At 47.1% G+C, this 22,046-nt stretch overlaps 1 protein-coding gene across 3 annotated transcripts in view; it reads left to right on the forward strand.

Annotated features, from left to right (window-relative positions):
• NUMBL (NUMB like endocytic adaptor protein) overlaps window positions 1-22,046 on the forward strand; it is a 35,092-nt gene that overhangs the window by 10,317 nt on the left and 2,729 nt on the right. For 2 of the 3 annotated variants that reach the window (XM_004390850.2, XM_012559854.1), the window contains 4 exons: window positions 591-731; window positions 11,646-11,835; window positions 16,259-16,564; window positions 21,745-21,867. In XM_004390850.2, coding sequence (XP_004390907.1) covers window positions 591-731; window positions 11,646-11,835; window positions 16,259-16,564; window positions 21,745-21,867 — 760 coding nt within the window. The remainder of the gene's footprint in view (window positions 1-590; window positions 732-11,645; window positions 11,836-16,258; window positions 16,565-21,744; window positions 21,868-22,046) is intronic. The other variant, XM_012559853.1, reaches the window with a different exon arrangement.

Here is a 22,046-nt window from a genome sequence, read left to right on the forward strand (position 1 = left end):
ACCTGTGCCTCCCCATCCCAGCTTGACCCCTCCACCTGTGCCCCAGCACCTCCATCGGTGCCTCTCTATCCCAGCCCGACCCCTCCACCTGTGCCCCAACACCTCCACCTGTGCCTCCCCCAGGCTAGCCTGATCCGTCTGCCTGTGCCCCCTGATCCTGGCCCGACTCCTCCACCTGTGCGCTGATCTCTCCACCTGCGCCCCAGCTCCTCTGCCTGTGCCTTCCCCGGCCTGGCCCTACCCCTCTGCCTGCGCCTGTCCTTTCCCTACCCTCTGTCTGTGCCTCCCTCGTCCCATCCCCCAACCTCTCCTGGTTTGACCTCTCTGTCCACTCCTCCCCCTGTCCTCCTGTGCCTCCCCTGTCCTGGCTGGCCCCTCCCCCTATGCCTCCCCTATCCTGCCCCCATTGTAGCCTCTGTGACTCTGGGCTGTCCCTATGTGGTGATGGGTCTGATTCCCTTACTGTCTCAGTGAGTGCTGGGTCTCCACCCCGTTCAAGATTGGCCATCGAGCAGACACTAATGGAATGTTGGATAAATGTGTGAAAGACAGTTCATTTTCCTCTCCTGCCCTCCCTGGTCCTTCCCCAGGACCTGCTCGTAGACCAGACCATCGAAAAGGTCTCCTTTTGTGCTCCTGACCGCAACCTGGACAAGGCTTTCTCCTATATCTGCCGCGATGGGACCACTCGACGCTGGATCTGCCACTGTTTCCTGGCGCTGAAGGACTCCGTGAGTACCCCCAGAGCCAGCCACTCCTCTCTCCCAGGCCCTGGCATCCCAGCCCCACCCCGGCTGGCCACGTGGACTTGGGCAAGTCCTTCACCTCTCTGTGCTCGGTTTCCTCATCTGGAAAAGGGGGTGTCATCACAGTTCCTCATCTTTGTTCCTGGAGTCCCTGGGTGGTGCAAATTGGTAATGTGCTCAGCTGCTAACCGAAAGGTTGGAAGTTGAAGTCCACCCAGAGATAGCTCGGAAGAAAGGCCTGGTCATCTACTGAAAAATCAGCCGTTGAAAACTCTTATGGAGCACAGTTTTACTCTGACACACGTGGGGTGGTCTAGAGTCGGAGTCAATTCAATGGCATCTGGTAACTGGTGATCATTGTTCCTAACTTAGAAGATTATTGTGAGTTTGGAGTTGGTGTGATGGTTAAGATTGTGTGTCAGCTTGGCTGGGCCATGATTATCAGTATTTTGGCAGTTGTATAATGTTGTGATCACTTCCTTGTTGAGATTTGATATGTGATCATCTCCATGATGGGATCTGCCGTGAGTAGCCAGTCAGTTGAAAGGGAGTTTCCTTGGGCGTGTGGCCTACATCTGAATATATAACATTCTGGCAAGGCTTGAGGGCTTTTGCTGATTCTGGACCCTGCAGCTGGCTCCTGTTCCTCTGACCTCTGGTTCTTGGGACTTGAGCTGGCGGCTTACCTGCAATCTTGCCTGCTGATCTTGGGATTCTTCTATCTTCGCAGCCTGTGAGCAAGACCCCTGCTCTTTGACCTGTCGATCTTGAGTTCGCCAGCCCCTGTGGCCTCTATCCTGATCCACGGACTTGGGACGTTCCAGCCTCTACAACCATATGAGCGATTTCCTTGATATAAATTTTTCTCTCTATATATATTTATATGCTTTACTGGTTTTGCTTCTCTAGAGAACCCAGCCTGAGACAGTAGATTAGTACAAAGTGTTTCAAACAATACATAGCACAGAAGGAGCCCTCCTCATGAAAATGTTAGTCATCATCATCCTCATCATCATTCTCAGCAGTTTTCAACGTTTCTTGCACTTTTTTTATGAGGAACATATGTCATGGATTGAATTGTGTCCTCCAAAAATGTGTGCCGACTTGGCTAGGCCATGATTCTCAGTATTGTGTGATTGTCCATATTTTTTCATCTGATGTGATTTTCCTATGTGTTGTAAATCCTACCTCTTTGATGCTAATGAGGTGGGATTAGCAGCAGTTATGACACAGGAAGCATCAAAAGAAGATGGAAGGAATATACAGAGTCCCTATACCAAAAAGAATTGGTCGATGTTCAACCATTTCAGGAGGTAGCATATGGTCAGGAACCTGTGGTACTTGAAGGAAGAGGTCCAAGCTGCTCTGAAGGCATTGACAAAAAACAGGCTCCAGGAATCAACGGAATACCAGTTGAGATGTTTCGACAAACTGAAGCAGCGCTGGAAGTGCTTACTTGTGTATGCCAAGAAATTTGGAAGACAGCTACCAGGCCAACTGACTGGAACAGATCCATGTTTGTGCCCATTCCAAAGAAAGGTGATCCAACAGAGTTTGGAAATTATTGAACAATATCATTAATATCACACGCAAATAAAGTTTTGCTGAAGATCATTCCAAAGTGGTTGCAGCAGTACATCAACAGGGAACTGCCAGAAATTTAAGCCGGATTCCGAAGAGGCCATGGAACCAGGGATATCATTGCTGACGTCAGATGGATCCTGGCTGAAAGCAGAGAATACCAGGAAGATGTTTACTTGTGTTTCACTGACTATACAAAAGCATTCAACTGTGTGGATCATAATAAATTATGGATAACATTGCGAAGAATGGGAATTCCAGAACACTTAATTGTGCTCATGAGGAACCTATACATAGATCAAGAGACAGTGGTTTGAACAGAACAAGAGGATACCACGTGGTTTAAAGTTAGAAAAGGTGCGCATCAGGGTTGTACCCTTTTACCATACTTATTCATTCTGTATGCTGAGCAGATAATCCGAGAAGTTGGACTATATGAAGAAGAACAGGGCATCAGGATTGGAGGAAAACTCGTTAACAACCTGCGATATGCAGATGACACAACCTTGCTCGCTGTAAGTGAAGAGGACTTGAAGCACTTACTGATAAAGATCAAAGACCACAGCCTTCAGTATGGATTACGCCTCAACATAAAGAAAACATAAATCCTCACAACTGGACCAGTAAGAAACGTGATGATAAACAAAGAAAAGACTGAAGTTGTAAAGGATTTTATTTTACTTGGATCCACAATCAACACCCTCAGAAGCAGCAGCCAAGAAATCAAATGACGCATTGCCTTGGGCAAATCTGCTGGAAAAGACCTCTTTAAAGTGTTAAAAGGCAAAGATGTCACTTTAAGGACTAAAGTGCGCCTGACCCAAGCCATGGTGTTTTCAGTCATCTCATACTCACGCAAAAGCTGGGCAGTGACTAAGGAAGGCAGAAGAAGAATTGATGCCTTTGAATTATGGTGTTCGTGAAGAATATTACATATACCATGGACTGCCAAAAAAACGAACAAATCTGTCTTGGAAGAAATACAGCCAGAATGCTCCTTAGAAGCAAGGATGGTGAGACTACATCTCACATGCTTTGGACATGTTATCAGGAGGATCAGTCCCTGGAGCAGGATATCATGCCTGGTGAAGTAGAGGGTCAGTGAGAAAGAGGAAAACCCTCAACGAGATGAACTGACACAGTGGCTGCAACAATGGGCTCAAGCATAACGATTGTGAGGATGGGGCAGGACTGGGCAGTGTTTTGTTCTGTGTACATAGGGTCACTATGAGTCAGAATCGACTCAGCGGCACCTAACAACAACACGTTAATAAGTAAGGGCTCAATTTACAAGATTAGGTTGTGGCTTAAGTCAGTCACTTTTGAGACATAAAAGAAGTGAGCAGAGAAATAGGGGGACCTCATACCACCATGAAAGTAGAGCCAGGAGCATGTGTCCTTTAGACCCGGGGTCCCTGTGCTGAGAAGCTCCTAGACCAGGTGAAGATTGATGACAAGGACCTTCCCCCAGAGCCAACAGAAAGAGAAAGCCTCCCCGTGGAACTGGCACCCTGAATTTGGACTTCTAGCCTCCTAGATTGTAAGAGAATAAATTTCTCTTTGTTAAAGCCATCCACTTGTGGTATTTCTGTTGTGGCAGCACTAGATAACTAAGACATATATACACACAGTAAAATGCAAAGATTTTCAGGGCATAGCTCGTGAACTTTTGCCTACTTGTAGATCCCACCCAGATCAAGCCCCCAGCAGATGCCCTTGGGCCTTTCTCAGAAAACACCCCCCAAGATACCCACTATTCCGTCAGCCTCAATTCATTTTGCCTATGGTTCTAGGGGGGTGGGGGCATCAGGATCCCTTCTGAGAATCTGATGAAAGTCGTAAATGGACCCTCATCCCAGAAGCAGGCATTCACACTGTAGCAATTCTGAGGCTTGTGACAGAAAACCTCCAGATAATAGTGGTTTCAGTGAGACAGAAATTTGTTTCTCTGTCATGGGAAAGAAATCCAAAAGTAGGCAGTGAAGCATTGGTGTGCTGTCTCTACGATCACCAGGTTCTACAGCTCCTTTTTCATTTGTTGCTCCAGTGCCATCCTCAGCATGTGGCTTTCACTCTCCAAGATGGATGCACTTGCTCCAGCCTTCACATCTTCATTCCAGCCAGCATGAACGAGGGAGGCATGAAGAGGGGCATACCCCTCCTTTTTGGGAAGTACACAGCACTCCCTCTTACATCCTATTGGCCAGAACCTAGTTACATGGACAAACTTAGCTGCAAAAGATGGTGGAAAATATAGTCTTTATTGTGCCCTGGACCCTGACTTCAGACACCACCCAATTCTGTTAGGAAGCCACAGTCTCAGCCCCTTATATCAGCCAGTATTCTTTGGTAGCCAGCAACAGAAACTAATCCAGCTAACTTTCACCCAAAATGAGATTAATGGCAGGGTATGAGGAAACTCACAGACTTGAAGGGCAGTCAGAAGGATTCAGCATCCAAAAGGGCAGAGAGCGGGGCAGCCCCAGGGAGCTGCCCCAGCGGGCAGTTCCTTCAGGACCCCACTGTGGAGATGATGCCACCTCCCAGTTCTCTGGCTTCAAATTCTCACGAGGGGATAGCCTCACTTGGGTCACTGTCCTTGACCAGGGATGTGGAGCACCTGATTGACTTATACAGTGTTGAAGAGGAGTTCCCAAAGAGAAATTGGGGTGCTGTTATCAAATGCAGGAGGAGTGGATACTGGGAAAGTGAAACAACACCTGTCCATTGCAGACCCTGACAGTCTCTCCTCAAGCCGCCTCCTCTTCTTTTCCGTCTTATTCCAGAAATTCCCACTCCAGATAGCTCTGAGCCTTCAAAACAGGTCAGTACCCCCAGCCCCCTCCCTCATGCAGTTCCACACCTGAAATCATGGGTGGCCAACAAAGTTGATTGGGTCAGTATTGATTAGCAGGGGCCAGTGTGGACGGGTTTGAAATCCATCACCACCAGTTGCTGTCAAGTCGATTCCAACTCATGGTGACCCTGTGTGTGTCAGAGTAGAACTGTGCTCCGTAGGGTTTTCAGTGGCCAATTTTTTTGGAAGTAGATATCTAGGGCTTTCTTCTGAAGCAACTCTGGGTGGACTCAAATCTCCAACCTTTCAGTTAGCCGGCTAGTGCGTTAACCTTTTGCATTATCCAAGGACCCCAGGGCCCATGGCAACTGCTGTTTTCTGAGCATAGCATAGTGGTTGTATCAGTTACCAGTTGCTGCGTAACAAATTGCCCCTAAGCTTAGTGGCTTTACATTACAGTCATTTATTATCTCTCATGGTTTCTGTAGGTCAGGCATTGGGGAGGGGCTTTCTCAGTGGTCTGGCTTCAGGTTTCCTCACTCTGTTACAATCAGACTGTCTGCAGCTATAGCAGTGGGAGGCTCGTCACACATCTCTCTCTCTCCATGTAGTCTCCACAGTCTCTCCAATGGCAGCTACAGGATAACCAGCGTTCTTACACGGTGGCTCAGGTGCTGAAGCTAGTACCCTGAGAGCAGGCGAGCCAGGAGGGAGCTGGATATGCTGCCTTTTTGGACTTAAGCTTAGAGATCACATAGCATCACTTCGTTGTACTCTGTCTGGTAGTCACAGAAGCCCTCCCAGGTTACAGGAAGAGGACAGAGACTCTACCTCTTGATGAGAGAGTATCAAGATTCTGGAAGAGCACGTGGGGCCAGGAATATATTGCCGCCATTTTTGGAAAAGACATTCTACCACATGGTTAGGAGCGTAGACTCGGTCTTGAACCACCTGGCGGTAGGACCTTGGGCACAAGTGACTACCCCTCTCTGGGACTTGGTTTTTCTCTATAAAATGGTGATGATAGCAGTGGCTTCTCACGGGGCTGTCGGGGAGGTATCCATTGTGATTACACACAGAATCTGCTAAACAGTCGCGTAGTGAGTATTCGGTAAATAGGAACAGTTGCTATCATCGGCAAACTCCTTGGGGATGGGAATCAAAAGCTAGGAAGGGGCAGGGCCATCTCCTCTGGGTAAAGAGTGTGATCTTGGGAGAATCCCTTCCCACTTCCCAGCTTCAGATTTTAGGTGTTAAGCAGTGGTATTCCCAAGTTTAACACCTGACCCAGTTAACCGCCATGAAGTGTACAATTCACTGGCGTTAGTATCTTCACAGCATTGTGTAATCATCACCCGTATCTAATTTCAGAACATTTTTATCACCCCGAAAGGACACCCTGTACCCATTAAGCAATCTCTCCATTCTCTCCTCCCCCTAACCCCTGCTAACCACAGATCTGCTTTCTATCTCTAAGGACTTAACTATTTTTGACATTTTATGTAAATAGAATCATAAAATATGTGGCCTTTGGTATCTGGCTTATCTCACTTGGCATAATGTTCTCGAGATTCATCCACGTTGTAGCAGGTATCAGTACTTCATTCCCTTTTATGGCTGATGAATACCCCATCGTATGAATATATATCACATTCTGTTTATCCATTCTTCATTTGATGGACACTTGGGTTTCCACTTTTTGGCTATTGTGAATAGTGGTGCTATGAACAGCGGTATACAAGTATTTGTTCGTTTTTTTTTTCTCTTGGGTATATATATACCTAGGAGTACAGGGTCACTGAAAAAGAGGAAGACCCTCAATGAGATGGATTGATACAGTGGCTGCAACAGTGGGCTCAAGCACAGCAATGATCATGAGGACGGTGCAGGACTGAGCAGTGTTTTGTTCTGTTGTACATAGGGTTGCTATGAGTTGGAACCGACTCAATAGCACCTGACAACAACAACAGGAGTAGAATTGCTGGGTCATATGGGATCGACTCAACAGCAGTGGGTTTGGTTTTGGTAATTCTAGGTTTAACTTTTTGAGGAAGCATCAAGCTATTTTCCACAATGGCCGCACCATTTTGCATTTCCATCAGCAGTGTACAAGGGTTTCAGTTTTGCCACATCCTCGCCAACACTCGTTATTTTCTATTTGTTTGTTTTTGCTGTTGTACTTTGTATTTGTACTACTAGTGGGTGTGAAATGGTATCGCACTGTGATTTTGGTTTATGTTTGCCTGATGACTAATGATGTTAAGCATCATTTCATGTGCTTTTTGGCCATTTGTATATCTTCTTTGGAGCAATGTCTATTCAAGTCCTTTACTCAGTTTTTAATTGGTCATTTGTCTTTTTGTTGTTGAGTTGTAAGAGTTCTTTATGTATTCTGGATACTAGACCCTTATCAAATGTATGGTTTGCGAATATTTTCTCCCGTTCCGCGCATTGTCTTTTCACTCTCTTGATAGTGTCCTTTGATAACACAAAAATTTTTCGTTTTGATGAAATACAATTTATCTATTTTTTCTTGTTACTTGTGCTTTGGGTATCATATCTAAGAATCTATTGTCAAATGCAAGGTCCTGAAGATTTACGCTTAGGTTTTCTTTTAAGAGTTTCATAGTTTTAACTCTTACACTTAGGCCTTTAGCCCATTTTTAGTTAATTTTTATATACGATGTGAGGTAGTGGTCCGACTACTTTTATTTTTCATGTGGAAATCCAGTTGTCCCAGCACCATTTGTTGAAGACTGTTCTTTCCCCCATTAAATGGTCTTGACATCGTTGTAGGAAATCAACTTACCATTGTAATGCAGCGTAAGGAATCATCTAAATTCACAAGGGATTAAGAATCAGGATCAGCACAAATTTGGTTCCTGTGAGGTGGGTGTCAGACATACCTCCACTCTCCAACTTCTTCACCATTTCTGACACCAGCCATTCCCCCCATGGCATGCTCTACTTCTCTGTTGGGTTCAATAGTTCATTTCAACAGTCACACAGAACTCACAGACCATACTTACAGTTATATGGTTTCTTAGGGAAGTAACAGGCTACAACTCAGGATCAGGATCAACTTGGAAATAACAAGAACATCTTGTGATCAGTGTCAGGAAGCACACAGGTCTCTCTGCCATTGGCCTCTCCATTGTTGGGTTCTCTGCAGCTGGGCTCCCCACCATCGGCCTCTCTGCCTTTGGCCTCTCCCAGCTCATAGCCAGTGTAGCAGCTCTCTCAGCTGCAGCTTTCTGCCATTGGGCTGCTCTGCCATTGGACCTCTCCACCATCAGGTGCTCTGCCATAGGCTGTTCACCGTCAGCCTCTCTGCCATTGGCCACTCCACTGCTAACTGGCCCAGCTCATAGCCCGTGTAGCAGCTTCAGGACCACTCAGCTCCCACATGGCTCTGCTTCACAGCCAGCCCTGCTCTTAGCATCTCTCTCTCAACCAGGAGCCCCTCTAAACCTCTGCGTTTCAGCCATTTGTATATCCTGATACTTGTCAGTTACAAGGCGGGGCTCCTTCACCAGGCCAGAGTTCAACCAATCCTCACCCATGAGATCTCAATCAACTCAAAACCAAAAAAAACCTGTTGCTGTCGAGTCAATTCCAACTCCTAGTGACCCTACAGGACAGGGTAGAACTGCCCCATAGGGTTTCCAAGGAGCAGCTGGTGGATTCGAACTGCCAACCTTTGAGTTAGCAGCCAAGCTGTTAACCACTGTGCCACCAGGGCTCCCAAACAACTCAGATGTTGTTAATTACCAGGCAAAAGTATCAAACCATCAAGGTGTTTACAGCTTACCCAGGAAATGTCAATCAACCTTGGAAATCTCCTGGGCAAAAGAACAAACCCTCTGGGGTAGAAAACAACCTGGGAGCCCCCCCACCCCAAGGTACTTCTCCAAAGAACTAGAGCAAAGGTAACACCTCAGGATTTAGGGGGAAAAAAATCTCCCAAGCTGTTTTTCCAAAGAACCAAGGCAAAAGGCCACATAAATGAACTTATTTCACCACAACCATCAATGTGAGGGTTTACATCTGGGCACTCAATTCCGTTTCGTTGGTCTATATGTCTGTTCTTATGCCAGTACCACACTGTTTTGATTACTCTTGCTTTGTAGTAAACTTTGGAATCAGAAAGTGTGAATCTTCCTTTGTTCTACCTTTTTCAAGATTTTGGCTATTTGGGGTCCCTTGCAATTCCATGTAAATTTTTGGATGAGCTTTTCCATTTCTGCCTAAAAGGCCATTGGGATTTTGATAGGGATTGCATTGAATCTGTAGATCACTTTGTGTGCTGCTGCCATCTTAACAATATTCAGTTTTCCAACCCATGAACATAGGATGTCTTTCCATTTATTTAGGTCTTTCATTTCTTTTGGCAATATTTTGTAGTTTTCAGTGTACAAGTGTTGCATCTGCTTGGTGAATTTATTCTTAAGTATTTTATTCCTTTTGATACTTTTGTAAATGGAATTGTCCTAACTTTATCTCGGGGTTGTTCATTGTTAGCATTTGGAGATACAACTGAATTTTGTGTGTTGATCTTGTATTATGAAACTTGGCTGAATTTGTTTATTAGCTCTAATAGTAGTCTTCTGGAGTCTTAGGATTTTCTATATATAAGATCATGTCATCTGCAAACAGATATAATTTTACTTCTCCCTTTCCAATTTGGATGCCTTTTATTTCTTTTTCTTGCCTAATTGCTCTGGCTAGAACAGCCAGTACCATGTTGAATAGAAGTGATGAAAATGGGCATCATTGTCTTGTTCCTGATCTGAGGGAGAAAGCTTTCACCCTTTCACTATTGAGATGTTAACTCTGGGTTTTTCATAGATTCCTTTTGTCATGTCGAAGTTCCCTTCTATTTTTAGTTTGCTGAGTGTTTTTTTTTTATGAATCCATGTTGGATTTGGTCAAATGACTTTTCTGTATCAATTGAGATGGGCATGTGGGTTTGTTTTTCCTTCATTCTATTAACGTGGTGTGTTACATTGATTGAATTTCATATGTTGAAGCATCCTTGCATCCCTGGGATAAATCCCACTTGGTCATGGTTTATAATCCTTTTAATATTTTGCTGGATTTGGTTTGCTAGTATTTTGCTGAGTTTTGTCTCCAAGTTTAACAAGTGGATGAGCGTCTTGGTTACGAAACAGAAATAAGACAGATCTCATTTGAATCACAGCTTTGTTGCTCACTTGTGATCTTGGGTGAATTGACTTCCTATCTGAGCCTCAGTTTCTTCATCTGTGAAATGGGTTCATAAGAGTACCCTCCTCATGGCACTGTTCCATGAACTTTGACAACTGCATATACCTGTGTAACCCAACCCCCTATCAAGAACTGGAACATTATCACCACCCCAAGAAAGTTCCCTCATGCCCCTTTCTAGTCAATCCCTACCCCTGCCAAGAAACAACTACTCTTCTGATTTTTTTCACCATAGATAAGTTTTGCCTGTTCTAGAACTTTATATAAATGGAGCCATGCTACCTAGAGTTGGCCAAACACAAGGCTAAGGGCATAGTCCTCCAAGCTGCCAGGTCTGCCCAAGACTTTAGGTGCTAGCTGCAATTTTGGAGGGCACTTCTGACCAGCTGGTGCCAAACTTGGGGGTCCCCACAGACTCCCTCAGATTAAATAATCCACTAGAATGACTCACAGAACTCAGGAAAGTGCTGTACTTACGATTACAAATCAGAACAAACCAAAAGGATGCACAGGGTGAGGTCTGGTGAGGAGGAGTCCCAAACTCGAAGCTTCTGTGTCCTCAGGGACGCATTACTCTCTCACTGTTAATGGGGAGCACTTTGTAACAAAGTATTGCCAACCCAGGAAGCCCACCTGAGTTTCGGCATCCAGAGTTCTTTTTGGGGTTTTATTCCATAGGTATGATTGATCATTGCCCACATGGTTGAACTCAGCCTCCAGCTCCCTCCCCGCCCCTTAAATCCATTGCCATTGAATGGATTCCTACTCATAGCGATCCTATAGGACAGAGTAGAACTGCCACATAGGGTTTCTAAGGAGCTGCTGGTGGATTCGAACTACTGATCTTTGGTTAGCAGCTGAGCTCTTAACCACTGGGCCACCAGGGGTCCCCCATCCCATTACGTGTGGGATAATATCACTTGACTTAAAGCCCCAACACTCTAATCACGATTGGTCTTGTGGTCCAAGGGGCCAAGTGTGAATAACAAATATACCCTAATATCACTCAGGAGATCCCAGGATTTCAAGGTCACTTCCTAGGAACTGGGGGACAAAGTCCAGCCAAATTCTTTATATTACACATATACAGTGTGTACTCTTTCCTCTCTAGCTTTTTTCACTCGGGGGCTGTTAGGTGTAATTCCCTTCCTCGTGGTACAGACAAGCACACTGAGGGCCAGAGAGGTGAAGGATCTTGTTCAGAGTCACCCAGCATCTAGGGTCTGGAACCCGGGGCTCCAGAAGTCCAGTCTGTACCACAGCGGCTCTGACTCCTGCCCGGCTTCTCCCCACAGGGTGAGAGGCTGAGCCACGCTGTGGGCTGCGCTTTTGCCGCCTGCCTAGAACGAAAACAGAGGCGGGAGAAGGAATGCGGGGTCACTGCTGCCTTCGATGCCAGCCGCACCAGTTTCTCCCGCGAGGGCTCCTTCCGCCTGTCTGGAGGCGGGCGGCCCGCGGAGCGAGAGGCCCCAGACAAAAAGAAAGGTGAGCGCTGCCCAGACGGTGGGCTGGGCAGAGTGCGCGTGGGTGGGGCCGGAGGATCCAGTTTTCAGCTTGGGTCACTGCAAAGCACATTTCAGTTGAAAAATCCTTTGAGAGAGATTCTGCAGGTCACATCACAGCAAAACTCACCAAGCACTTTATTATCTGCTGTCAGGGATGTTCTCAGGGTTTTTCAAACTGTGTATGGGGTCTCCATGAGTTTGGTTAAGGTCCCTGGATGGTACAGGCGGTTTGCTATCAGCTGGCGGTTCAAGCCCACCCAGCAGCTCCTTGGAAAAAAGGCCTGGCGATCTGCTTCCGTCAAGATCGTTGTTGTTAGTTACCGTCTAGGCGGCCTCAGATTCATGGCGACCCCATGTGACAGAAGAACCTCTCCATAAGGTGTTCTTGGCTGTGATCTTTATGGAAGCATATGGCTAGTTTTTCGTGGGTATGTGAAGACTCTGGGTGTGTTGGAACCGCCTACCTTTCCGTTAGCAGCCAATCACAAACTGTTTTCTGTTAGCAGCCAATCACAAACTGCTTTCTGTTAGCAGCCAATCACAAACTGCTTTCTGTTAGCAGCCAATCACAAACTGCTTGTGCCAGCCAGGCTCCTCCCTAAAGATTACAGCCACGAAAACCCCGTGGAACAGCCCTCCTGTACAGTACACGGGGTGGCCGTGAGTTGGAAGCGACACCACAGCAACGAGTTTGATTGTTTTTTTTTTTTTTTTTTGTATCAAGACCTGCCAGTGCGTTGTGAATTCCGTTTATTGGCTTGAGGAATTAAAAAAAAAGGTACAAAATATCAGAGTATAAATGTAGTAAGGGTAGGTATAGTTTAAATGGTACTCTTACGTATTCAGTATATATATATTTGTGCGTGTCATAGGGTTTCCAAGGCTGTAATCTTTACAGAAGCAGACTGCCACAGCTTTCTCCCGCAGAGCAGCTAGCAGGTTTGAACTGCCGACCTTTTGGTTAGCAGCCGAGCACTTAACCACTGCGCCACCAGGGCTCCTATGTAAATGGTAAATACTTTGTAAATTCTAAAATAGCGTGTGTGTTTTAAAATGTCCGTATGTGCTGAATCACAATGTATATTTTTATTTTATTTTTACTGTAGATAGTAGTTTTTAAAAATCTGGGAAACACTGGTTCGAATTACAAAGAATTGACGATTGGGAACTGATCCAGATTAAAGGAGGCTAAAGAGATCTGACAGCTACTAATAAATGCAATGTGTGATTCTTACTTGAATCCTGCAATTTTTTTTTTTTTTAAACATCTATAAAAGACATAATTGGCTTAACTGGGGAAACTGGAATATGGACTTAGATTAACATGTAGTCACGTTAAATTTCCTAAGTGAGGTAATTATTGTGATTCTGTAGGAGAACGTCCTTGTTGTTCAAAAAGCAAAACCAAATCTGTTGCTGTCAAGTCGATTCCGACTCATAGTGACCCTTTAGGACAGAGTAGAACTGCCCTATAGGGTTTCCAAGGAGTGGCTGGTGGATTCGAACTGCCAACCTTTTGGCTAGCAGCCAAGCACTTAACCACTGTGCCACCAGATTGTGATTCTGTCAGAGAATGTCCTCGTTCTTAGGAGGTACATAATGAAGGTTTTAGTGTTGAGTAAGTCGTCTCTTGCTTGGGTGGTACAAGTAGTTAAGTACTCGGCTACTAACCGAAAGATTGGCAGTTCAAATCTACCCAGAGGTGCCTTGGAAGAAAGGCCTGGCAATCTACTTCCCAAAAATCAGCCGTTGAAAATCTTATGTATCACAGTTCTACTCAGACACACATGGGGTCACCACGAGTCAGAATCGACTCAACAGCACCAGTAAGTTGTAACTTAAATGGTACAAAAAAAAATTAGAAAGAGAAAGCATGTGAGCAACTATGGTAACATGTTAACACTGGGGACCATATATGAATGCTCAAGAATGAGTTTTCATTATTTTGCTATTGCAACCTTCTGCTTACATTTTTTTCTAAAGAAAAATTTAGGACAATAAGTTTTTATCACTTACTAGAATATTAGAGTTCACAAGATCTGTTTTGACTTGTAAATTACATGACCATTCACAATCCTTTTTACAAGTTCTTTGTCATGCACAAAGCATTTTACAGTCTACATAATGTATTAAAATTTGTAAAGAATTTTATCAGTGGTAAAACAGACTCTTAAAAAAAAAACCCCCGTTGCCATCGAGTCAATTCTGACTCATAGCAACCCTATAGGACAGAGTAGAACTGCCCCACAGGGTTTCCAGGGAGTGGCTGTGGATTTGAACTGCCGACCTTTTGGTTAGCAGCCAAGCTCTTAACCACTGCACCAGACTACAGGGGACTCAGACATACCAATGATCATGAAGCTGGCACGGGACTGGGCAGCAGCGTTTCATTCTGTTACATATAAGGTCACGATGAGTCAAAGCCAACTCGACAACGATTAACAACAGACTACAAAGTGAAGTTCAAAAAGAACACGTATCATGTTTATTTACAAAGAACATACTGGGTATATAGTCCTTCTAGTTCACAAACTTGCTTTCATCATTTTCATAGAACATTTGAACTTACGAAGAACGTTGTCACAGGCAAAGCACATTAAGTTTGCGAAAGGTTTTACCATTTTCAAGGGCTATTATAAATCCCAGGTACTTTGCATTGTACAAAGCGCTTGTACTGTTTGCGCAGCAAATGAGAGTTTACAACGTGAGCTCCGATTTGCCAGACCTGTCACAGTGTGTTGCCGTTGCGCACTGATTCCCAGTCTCAAAGCACGGCACTTTTACAAAGCATTTTTTCCCATTTACTTTAGGAGAACGGAGCTCTGGTAGCACAGTGATTAAGAGCTGGGCTGCTAACCAAAAGGTCGGCAGTTGTAATCCACCAACTGCTCCTTGGAAACCCTATGGGGCAGTTCTACTGTGTCCCTATAGGGTTGCTGTAAGTCAGAACCCATCTCGATGGCGATGGGTTTGGGTTTTTTAGGAGTTACGGAGGAGTGCAGTTTTCACAAAATTGTTTACCAGGTCTTTTTTTAAATATGTATATATACTCCAAAGCATTTAACATTCACTGCCTCAGCTGACCCTCTCAGGAGGCCCTGGGAGGTAGCACAGGGACGCTTATCCCAGGTTTATAGTTGGGGAGGAGTCCCTGGATGGTGCGAAAGGTTAACATGTTCAGCTGCTAACCAAAAGGTCGGAGGTTTGAGTCCACCCAGAGGCATCTCGGGAGAAAAGCCTGGTGATCTACTTCCAAAAAATCAGCCATTGAAGCACAGTTCTACTCTGATGCACATGGGGTCACCATAAATCACAATTGACTCAACAGCAACTGGTATGAACAACGACAAAAATAGTTGGGGAAACTGAAGCCCAGAGAGGGGAGGGGAACTTCCTGAGGTCTCACGGTGAGGTGGCGGCAGAGTTGGCTTCCTCGTTCCACCCTGTCCAGGGCTGTTTCCACTGCAGGCCTCAGCCACCTCAACCTGGAAGATGGGAGGAGAGCACTCTCCCTGCCCTCTCTGGGTCTGATTTTAATCCTGCCGGCATTCAGGCTGCAGCTCAGCCCACGGGAGGGAGGACAGATGTGTGTTTGTGTATTGGCAGAGATGGGTGGGACCCTGCCCTCTTTGCAGAGTAGGGAAACCAAGTTTTCCCCCAGGGCACGGAGTAGAGTCCCAGAGAGGAGGGAGCTCAGGCTGAGGGGCTCGGACAATCTGGAAAGCTGCTCAGAGGATGACCTGTGCCTAGAGGAATAAGTAGCAACTGAAAGAAGGGGGGAGATACTTGAAGTGGGAAGAATGATGTGAGGGGGACTAAGAGGAGAGCAGACAGAGTGAGAGAGAAAGACAGCATGATGGGGGAAACTGAGTCAGAGGGAGAGGCTGTTCAAGGCAGTCATTTGTAGCACAGACTCTGGAGTCAGCGCCCCCCTTCCCGCTGTTGTGGCTTGAGCAAGTTGCTTGGCACCGCTGGATCTCAGTTTCCACATCTGTAAAATAGGGCTAACAATAGTACCTACCTCACTGGGTGGGTGTGAGGATTGATGAGTTAATGCTCGCAAAGCACTCGGAACAATGCCCGATATGCACCAAATAAGTGTTTGTTAAATTAATCAGAAGGGGAGTCAGAGGGTTTCAGAGAGAGATGGAGGGAACGCAGAGGAAGACAGATCAGGGCCCGTAAGCTAGAGAGAGATAGAGGGTTAGTTTCGGGGAGGATTCCCCAGGGGCCTCCTGGAGAGGGTGGTCTTGCCTTGAGTGGGGCAGGAGAGGTTTCAGGGCACTGACCAGCCTGTCTTGAGGGTGAGGAAGGCAGCCTTGGAAAATGATCAAGAGGACCGGGTGGGTGAGGCTTGAATACCGAGATGAGTTGTCTAACCACCTGTCTCTCCACATCTCCAGCAGAGGCAGCCGCGGCCCCTACTGCGGCTCCAGGCCCTGCCCAGCCTGGACACGTATCCCCGACACCTGCCACCACATCCCCTGGCGAGAAGGGTGAAGCAGGCACACCAGTGGCTGCGGGCACCACTGCAGCTGCCATTCCCCGGCGCCATGCCCCTCTGGAGCAGCTGGTTCGCCAGGGCTCCTTCCGTGGGTTCCCTGCACTCAGCCAGAAGAACTCACCTTTCAAACGGCAGCTGAGCCTGCGGCTGAACGAGCTGCCTTCCACGCTGCAGCGCCGCACTGACTTCCAGGTGAAGGGCACAGGTGAGCTGGGCTCCATGGGAAGGAGCACTGGAATCAATTAGCACTGTCTGCTGTGGGCAGGGAATACAGTAGAGGTAGCACACACCATGATTGATTAGTACTGTCTGCCACAGGCAAAGGACAGAGAAGTAGAACGCATCATGATCAATTAGCAGTGTCTGCTATGGGTGAGTTTAGAGGAGAGGTGGCATAAATCATGACTGATTAGCAACGTCTGCTATGGCAGGGAGGTCTGCCATGGGCAAGGGAAAGCAGAGAAACAGCACAGATGCCACGTTTTTACTTGGGAGGAGACTGAGGCACAAACCTTTGGCCAGTAGAGCCATGAGGTCTGGCTCAGAGGAAAGGAGAATTGTGATGGATTAACAATGCCTGCCTTGAACAGGGAGGCTAGAGCAGCAGCATACGGCATGATCTCCTAGCAGTGTCTGCCATCAGCAAGAGAAAGGAAAGAGGTGGCTTACCACATGATTAATCAGCAGAGTTTGCCATGGGCAAAGGAGAGGAGAGAACAGCAGGAGTCTTATATTTCTGCCCAAGGGGAGACTCCCAGAATTTGAACAATGGAACCAAGAGGTAAAGGGCACAGGTGAACACAGAAATCACAGGGATCAAAGAGCGTTGTGGACAAGGGATTGGGCAGAGACAGTAATATTGTAATTGGTTAGCTGGGTCTTCCAGGGACAAGGAAGAAATGGCACATCATGATTGATTAGCAATGTCTGCCATGAGTAGGGCATAGGAGAAAGGCAGTATAAATGTCCTGTTTGGCTTGAAGGAAAGATGGAATAACAGAAACCTGTCCTCCCTCCCAGCATTTGACCAGTAGAGCCATGAGGTCTGGCTAGGTGAGGGGTAAAGTGAGCAAAGAGCTCAGTGGAAAAAGGATCATGTTTGATTAGCAATGTCTGCAATGGGCAAGGGAAAGGAAACCAAAAAAGACCAAACCCGTTGCTGTTGAATCAATTCTGACTCATGGTAACCCCTCGTGTGACAGAGTAGAATTGCTCCATAGGGTTTTCTAGGCTATAATCTTTACAGAAGTGGATTGCCAGGCCTTTTTTCCATGGCGACAGTGGATGGGTTCAAACCGCCAACCGTTTCATTAGCAGATGAGAGCAAACTGTTTGCGCCACTCAGGGGCCTCAAACCAAGCCTGTCGCCATCGAGTCGATTCCGACTTATGAAAGAGGTGATGTATGTCCTGAACTAAAAGCAGTGTCTGCCATGGGCAAGGGACAAGAGACAGGTGGCATGGGACCATGTTTTTGTTCAAGGAAGACCAACAGGAGGGGCCGCCTTCCCTCCCTGCAGTCAGGGAAGTCCCGCGGGCCGGCCGCCGCTCCTGCTGCCATACGCCTACGCCTCATGGCCTGAAGGGTTGGTGTGGGAGGGTGTCGATTCGTATCCAGGAGGCAGGGCCGCTCCGAAAGGGAACCGTTGAGAAGCTGCCAACGCTTGCTGAGATGACGCGTGTGCACTTGTGTCCTGCAGCATCCCCTGGCTGTCACCCACTCTCAGATCTGCATCAACGTGCTTGCTGTCCTCACACAGCTTGACACTAAGCACACACCTGGGCCCAGCACGCATGCTCCCTGAGGGGCGGTGGGCCCCCTGAGAGGTGGCGGGCTCCCTGAGGGGCGGCGGGCCCCCTGAGAGGTAGCGGGCTCCCTGAGGGGCGGCGGGCCCCCTGAGAGGTGGCGGGCTCCCTGAGGGGCGGCGGGCCCCCTGAGAGGTGGCGGGCTCCCTGAGGGGCGGCGGGCCCCCTGAGAGGTGGTGGGCTCCCTGAGGGGCGGCGGGCCCCCTGAGAGGTGGTGGGCTCCCTGAGGGGCGGCGGGCCCCCTGAGAGGTAGTGGGCTCCCTGAGGGGCGGCAGGCTCCCTGAGAGGTGGCAGACCCCCAGGCTTTCTTTGGAAGCCTCACATTCCTGCAGCCAGTGGCACACACACATGGATGTGACTTGCCCCATAAATTTCACATACATAGATGCCACTTTCTCACACAGGGGCCACACACACACACACTCAGAAGTCACACGCCCAAGCTCCTGTCCAGAGGCAAGATGAGAAGGCAGAGAGGGTTAGGAGCTGGTTGAATGGACATGGGAAATCCGGGCTGGAAAGGAGGAGTGTGCTGTCACAGTATGGGGAGAGCAGCTAGGGTCACATAGCAATGTGTGTATAAATTTTTGTATGAGAAACTGACTTGAATTGTCAACTTTCACTTAAAGCACAATTTAAAAAAAAAAAAAAAAAAGTCACACGCCCAGAGTCATGTACACCCAGAGATCACCCACACCTGGATGTCATACATCCAGATGTCATACACACTCAGAAGTCACATGTGCAGATGTTAAGAGTCACACGCTCTTGGGAAGCACACACCTATGTCCCACTGAAGACTCAGAGTCCTATACACACTCAGAAACCACACGTTCAGCTGTCACACGCAGAAATCTCTCACCAGCTTTGCACACACTCAGAACCCACACAGCCGGATCCACACACACTCAGACATCACGCTTGCGGATCACACACACTCACACACCTAGGTGTTACACACCACATATCATACAGGCAGACTCACACTTGCAAATCCCATGTTGGGTTCACCCCACACCTGGATTTCAGCCCCACTCAGACGCCACACCTTCCGAAGCCACATGTCCGTTTGGTCCTCACACATCCATTTGTCGCAGATATTGACCTGGAAGCCATACACTTCCCTGCCCACCTGGGCAGTCCCACAGCACACCTACGGACTCCTGCAGCCGAGTTTTGTCCTGTTGCCCTTTGGAGCATCACACACACCCCCTTGGAGATAGCCACTTCCTGACACGTCACAGGCCTTAGTCACACACCACACGGTTGTCGATTTGGATGGTACCTTTGCTCATCCCAACCCCCTTCCTGAGGCCGTCACAGACCTGTCTGGATGACACAGGTACATCTCTGCCCTCATGATACACATTATAGGCCAGGCTGGGGAGGGTGCCCAGGTCCCTGCCTATGTGCCCGAAGCAAGACTAAGCATCCTCAGCCAGAGAACAGCAGCGTGGCCAACATCCACTTGGCTAGTCAATGCCCTTGCCGTACTTGTGTGTCTTAGTTATCTAGTGCTGCTATAAAAGAAACACCACAGCGGGTGGCTTTAACAAGTAGAAATTTATTTTCTCACAGTTTAGGTGGCTGGAAGTTTGAAATCAGGGTGCCAGTTCGAGGGGAAGGCTTTCTCTCTCTGTCAGCTCTCGGGGAGGGTCCTTGTCTCTTCAGCTTCTATTCTGTGGCTCCTTGGTGATCTTCTTGTGGCATGGCATCTGACTTCCCCCAACTCTGTTTGCTCCCGTGCTTGTTTAATCTCTTTTTTAACTCAAAACAGATTGATTTAAGACACATCCTACACTAATACTGTCTCATTAATATAACAAAGAAAACTCATTCCCAAATGGGATTATAACCACAGGTATAGGAGTTATGCCTCAAGACAGGTGATCCAACCGAATGTGGAAACTGTCCCAGCAGTATCATTAATATCAGACTCAAGTAAATTTTTGCTAAAGATCATTCAAAAGCAGGAATGCCAGAAATTCAAGCCGGATTCAGAAGAGGACATGGAACGAGAAATATTATTGCTGATGTCAGATAGATCATGGCTGAAAACAGAGAATCCCAGAAACATGCTTACCTGTGTTTTATTGACTATGCAAAGGCATTTGACTGTGTGGATCATAACAAATTATGGATAACATAACATTGTGAAGAATGGGAATTCCAGAACACTTAATTGTGCTCATGAGGAACCTGTACATAGACCATGAGCAAGTCATTCGAACAGAACAAGGGGATACTGCATGGTTTAAAGTCAGGAAAGGTGTGCGTCAGGGTTGTAACCTTTCACCATATTTATTCAGTCTGATGCTGAGCAGATAATCCAAGAAGCTAGACTATGAAGAAAAACAAGGCATCAGGACTGGCGGAAGATTCATTAACAACCTGCATTATGCAGATGATACAGCCTTGCTTGCTGAAAATGAAGAGGACTTGAAGCACTTACTGATAAAGATCAAAGACCACAGCCTTCAGTATGGATTACACTTCAACACAGGGAAAACAAAAATTCTCACAACTGGACCAATAAGCAACATCATGATAAATGGAGAAAAGATTGAAGTTTTCAAGGATTTCATTTGGATCCACAATCAACACCCATGGAAGCAGCAGTCACGAAATCAAACGACACATTGCCTTGGGCAAATCTGCTGCAAAAGACCTCTTTAAAGTGTTAAAAAGCAAAGATGTCACTTTAAGGACTAAGGTGCCCCTGACCCAAGCCATGATGTTTTTAATTGTCCCATGTGCGTGCGAAAGCTGAACAGTGAATAAAGAAGACCGAACAAGAATTGATGTGTTTGAGTTGTGGTGTTGGTGAAGAATGTTGAATATACTGTGGACTGCCAAAAAAGTGAACAAATCTAAGTACAGCCAGAGCACTCCTTAGAAGCAAGGATGGTGAGACTTCGTCTCACATCTTTTGGACATGTTATCAGGAGGGACCAGTCCCTGGGGAAGGACATCATGCTTGGTAAAGTAGAGAGTCAGCAAAAAAGAAGATCCTCAATGAGATGGATTAACGTAGCTGCAATAGTGGGCTCAAGCTTAGCAGCGATCATGAGGATGGCGCAGGACTGGGCAGTGTTTCATTCTGTTGTACAAGGGTCACTATGAGTCGGAACCAACTCAACAGCACCCGACAAAAACAACGTGGGGATTAGCATTTACAACACATTTTGGGGGGACACAATTCAATCCATAACAATGTGCTTAAGCAGATGTTTTAATTTGTATGTTATTAAACATTTCCAATAGTTCTTCTGACTTGTGACCACACACAGATTTTAAAGTCTTTGGTTCTGGGTCCCACTCCACCCGTCGCTGTCAGCCATCAAGTGTCACACACTGAACTTGACTGTTGTACCACTCAGACATCACGCACACATATGCACAGAGTTATCATTTTTGTGGCCATGGATACTCAGTTACTACGGAGTGGACCCTCCAACCCATACACCTCGTGAGGGAGAGGACCCCAGGCTGTAAGGGAGGGCCACCTGAGGGTATAAGGAGAAGGGGCAGAGCCGGGGCAGGGTCTGGGCCTGTTCACTGACCTTCCTGTCCTTCCCAGTGCCTGAGATGGAGCCTCCTGGCACCAGTGACAGTGACGGCATCAATGCTCTGTGCACACAGATCAGCTCATCTTTCGCCAGTGCTGGGGCACCAGCGCCAGGCCCACTGCCAGCCACAACAGGTGAGCGCAGTCCTTCTACTGGGGCGGACACCCTGCAGGGCCCCTCCTGCATATTCCCCTTCTCCATTCAGGGCCACCTCAGAGGCTCCAGGAATCTTGGAGTCCACAGGCTTGGAATCATAGGATCATCTTAGAGGCAGGGGATCCTCTTAGTGCTCTGGGATCACCTCAGAACCAGG

Source organism: Trichechus manatus, unplaced genomic scaffold (genome assembly GCF_000243295.1).
Source record: "Trichechus manatus latirostris isolate Lorelei unplaced genomic scaffold, TriManLat1.0 scaffold00338, whole genome shotgun sequence".
Taxonomy (NCBI): Eukaryota; Metazoa; Chordata; class Mammalia; order Sirenia; family Trichechidae; genus Trichechus; species Trichechus manatus.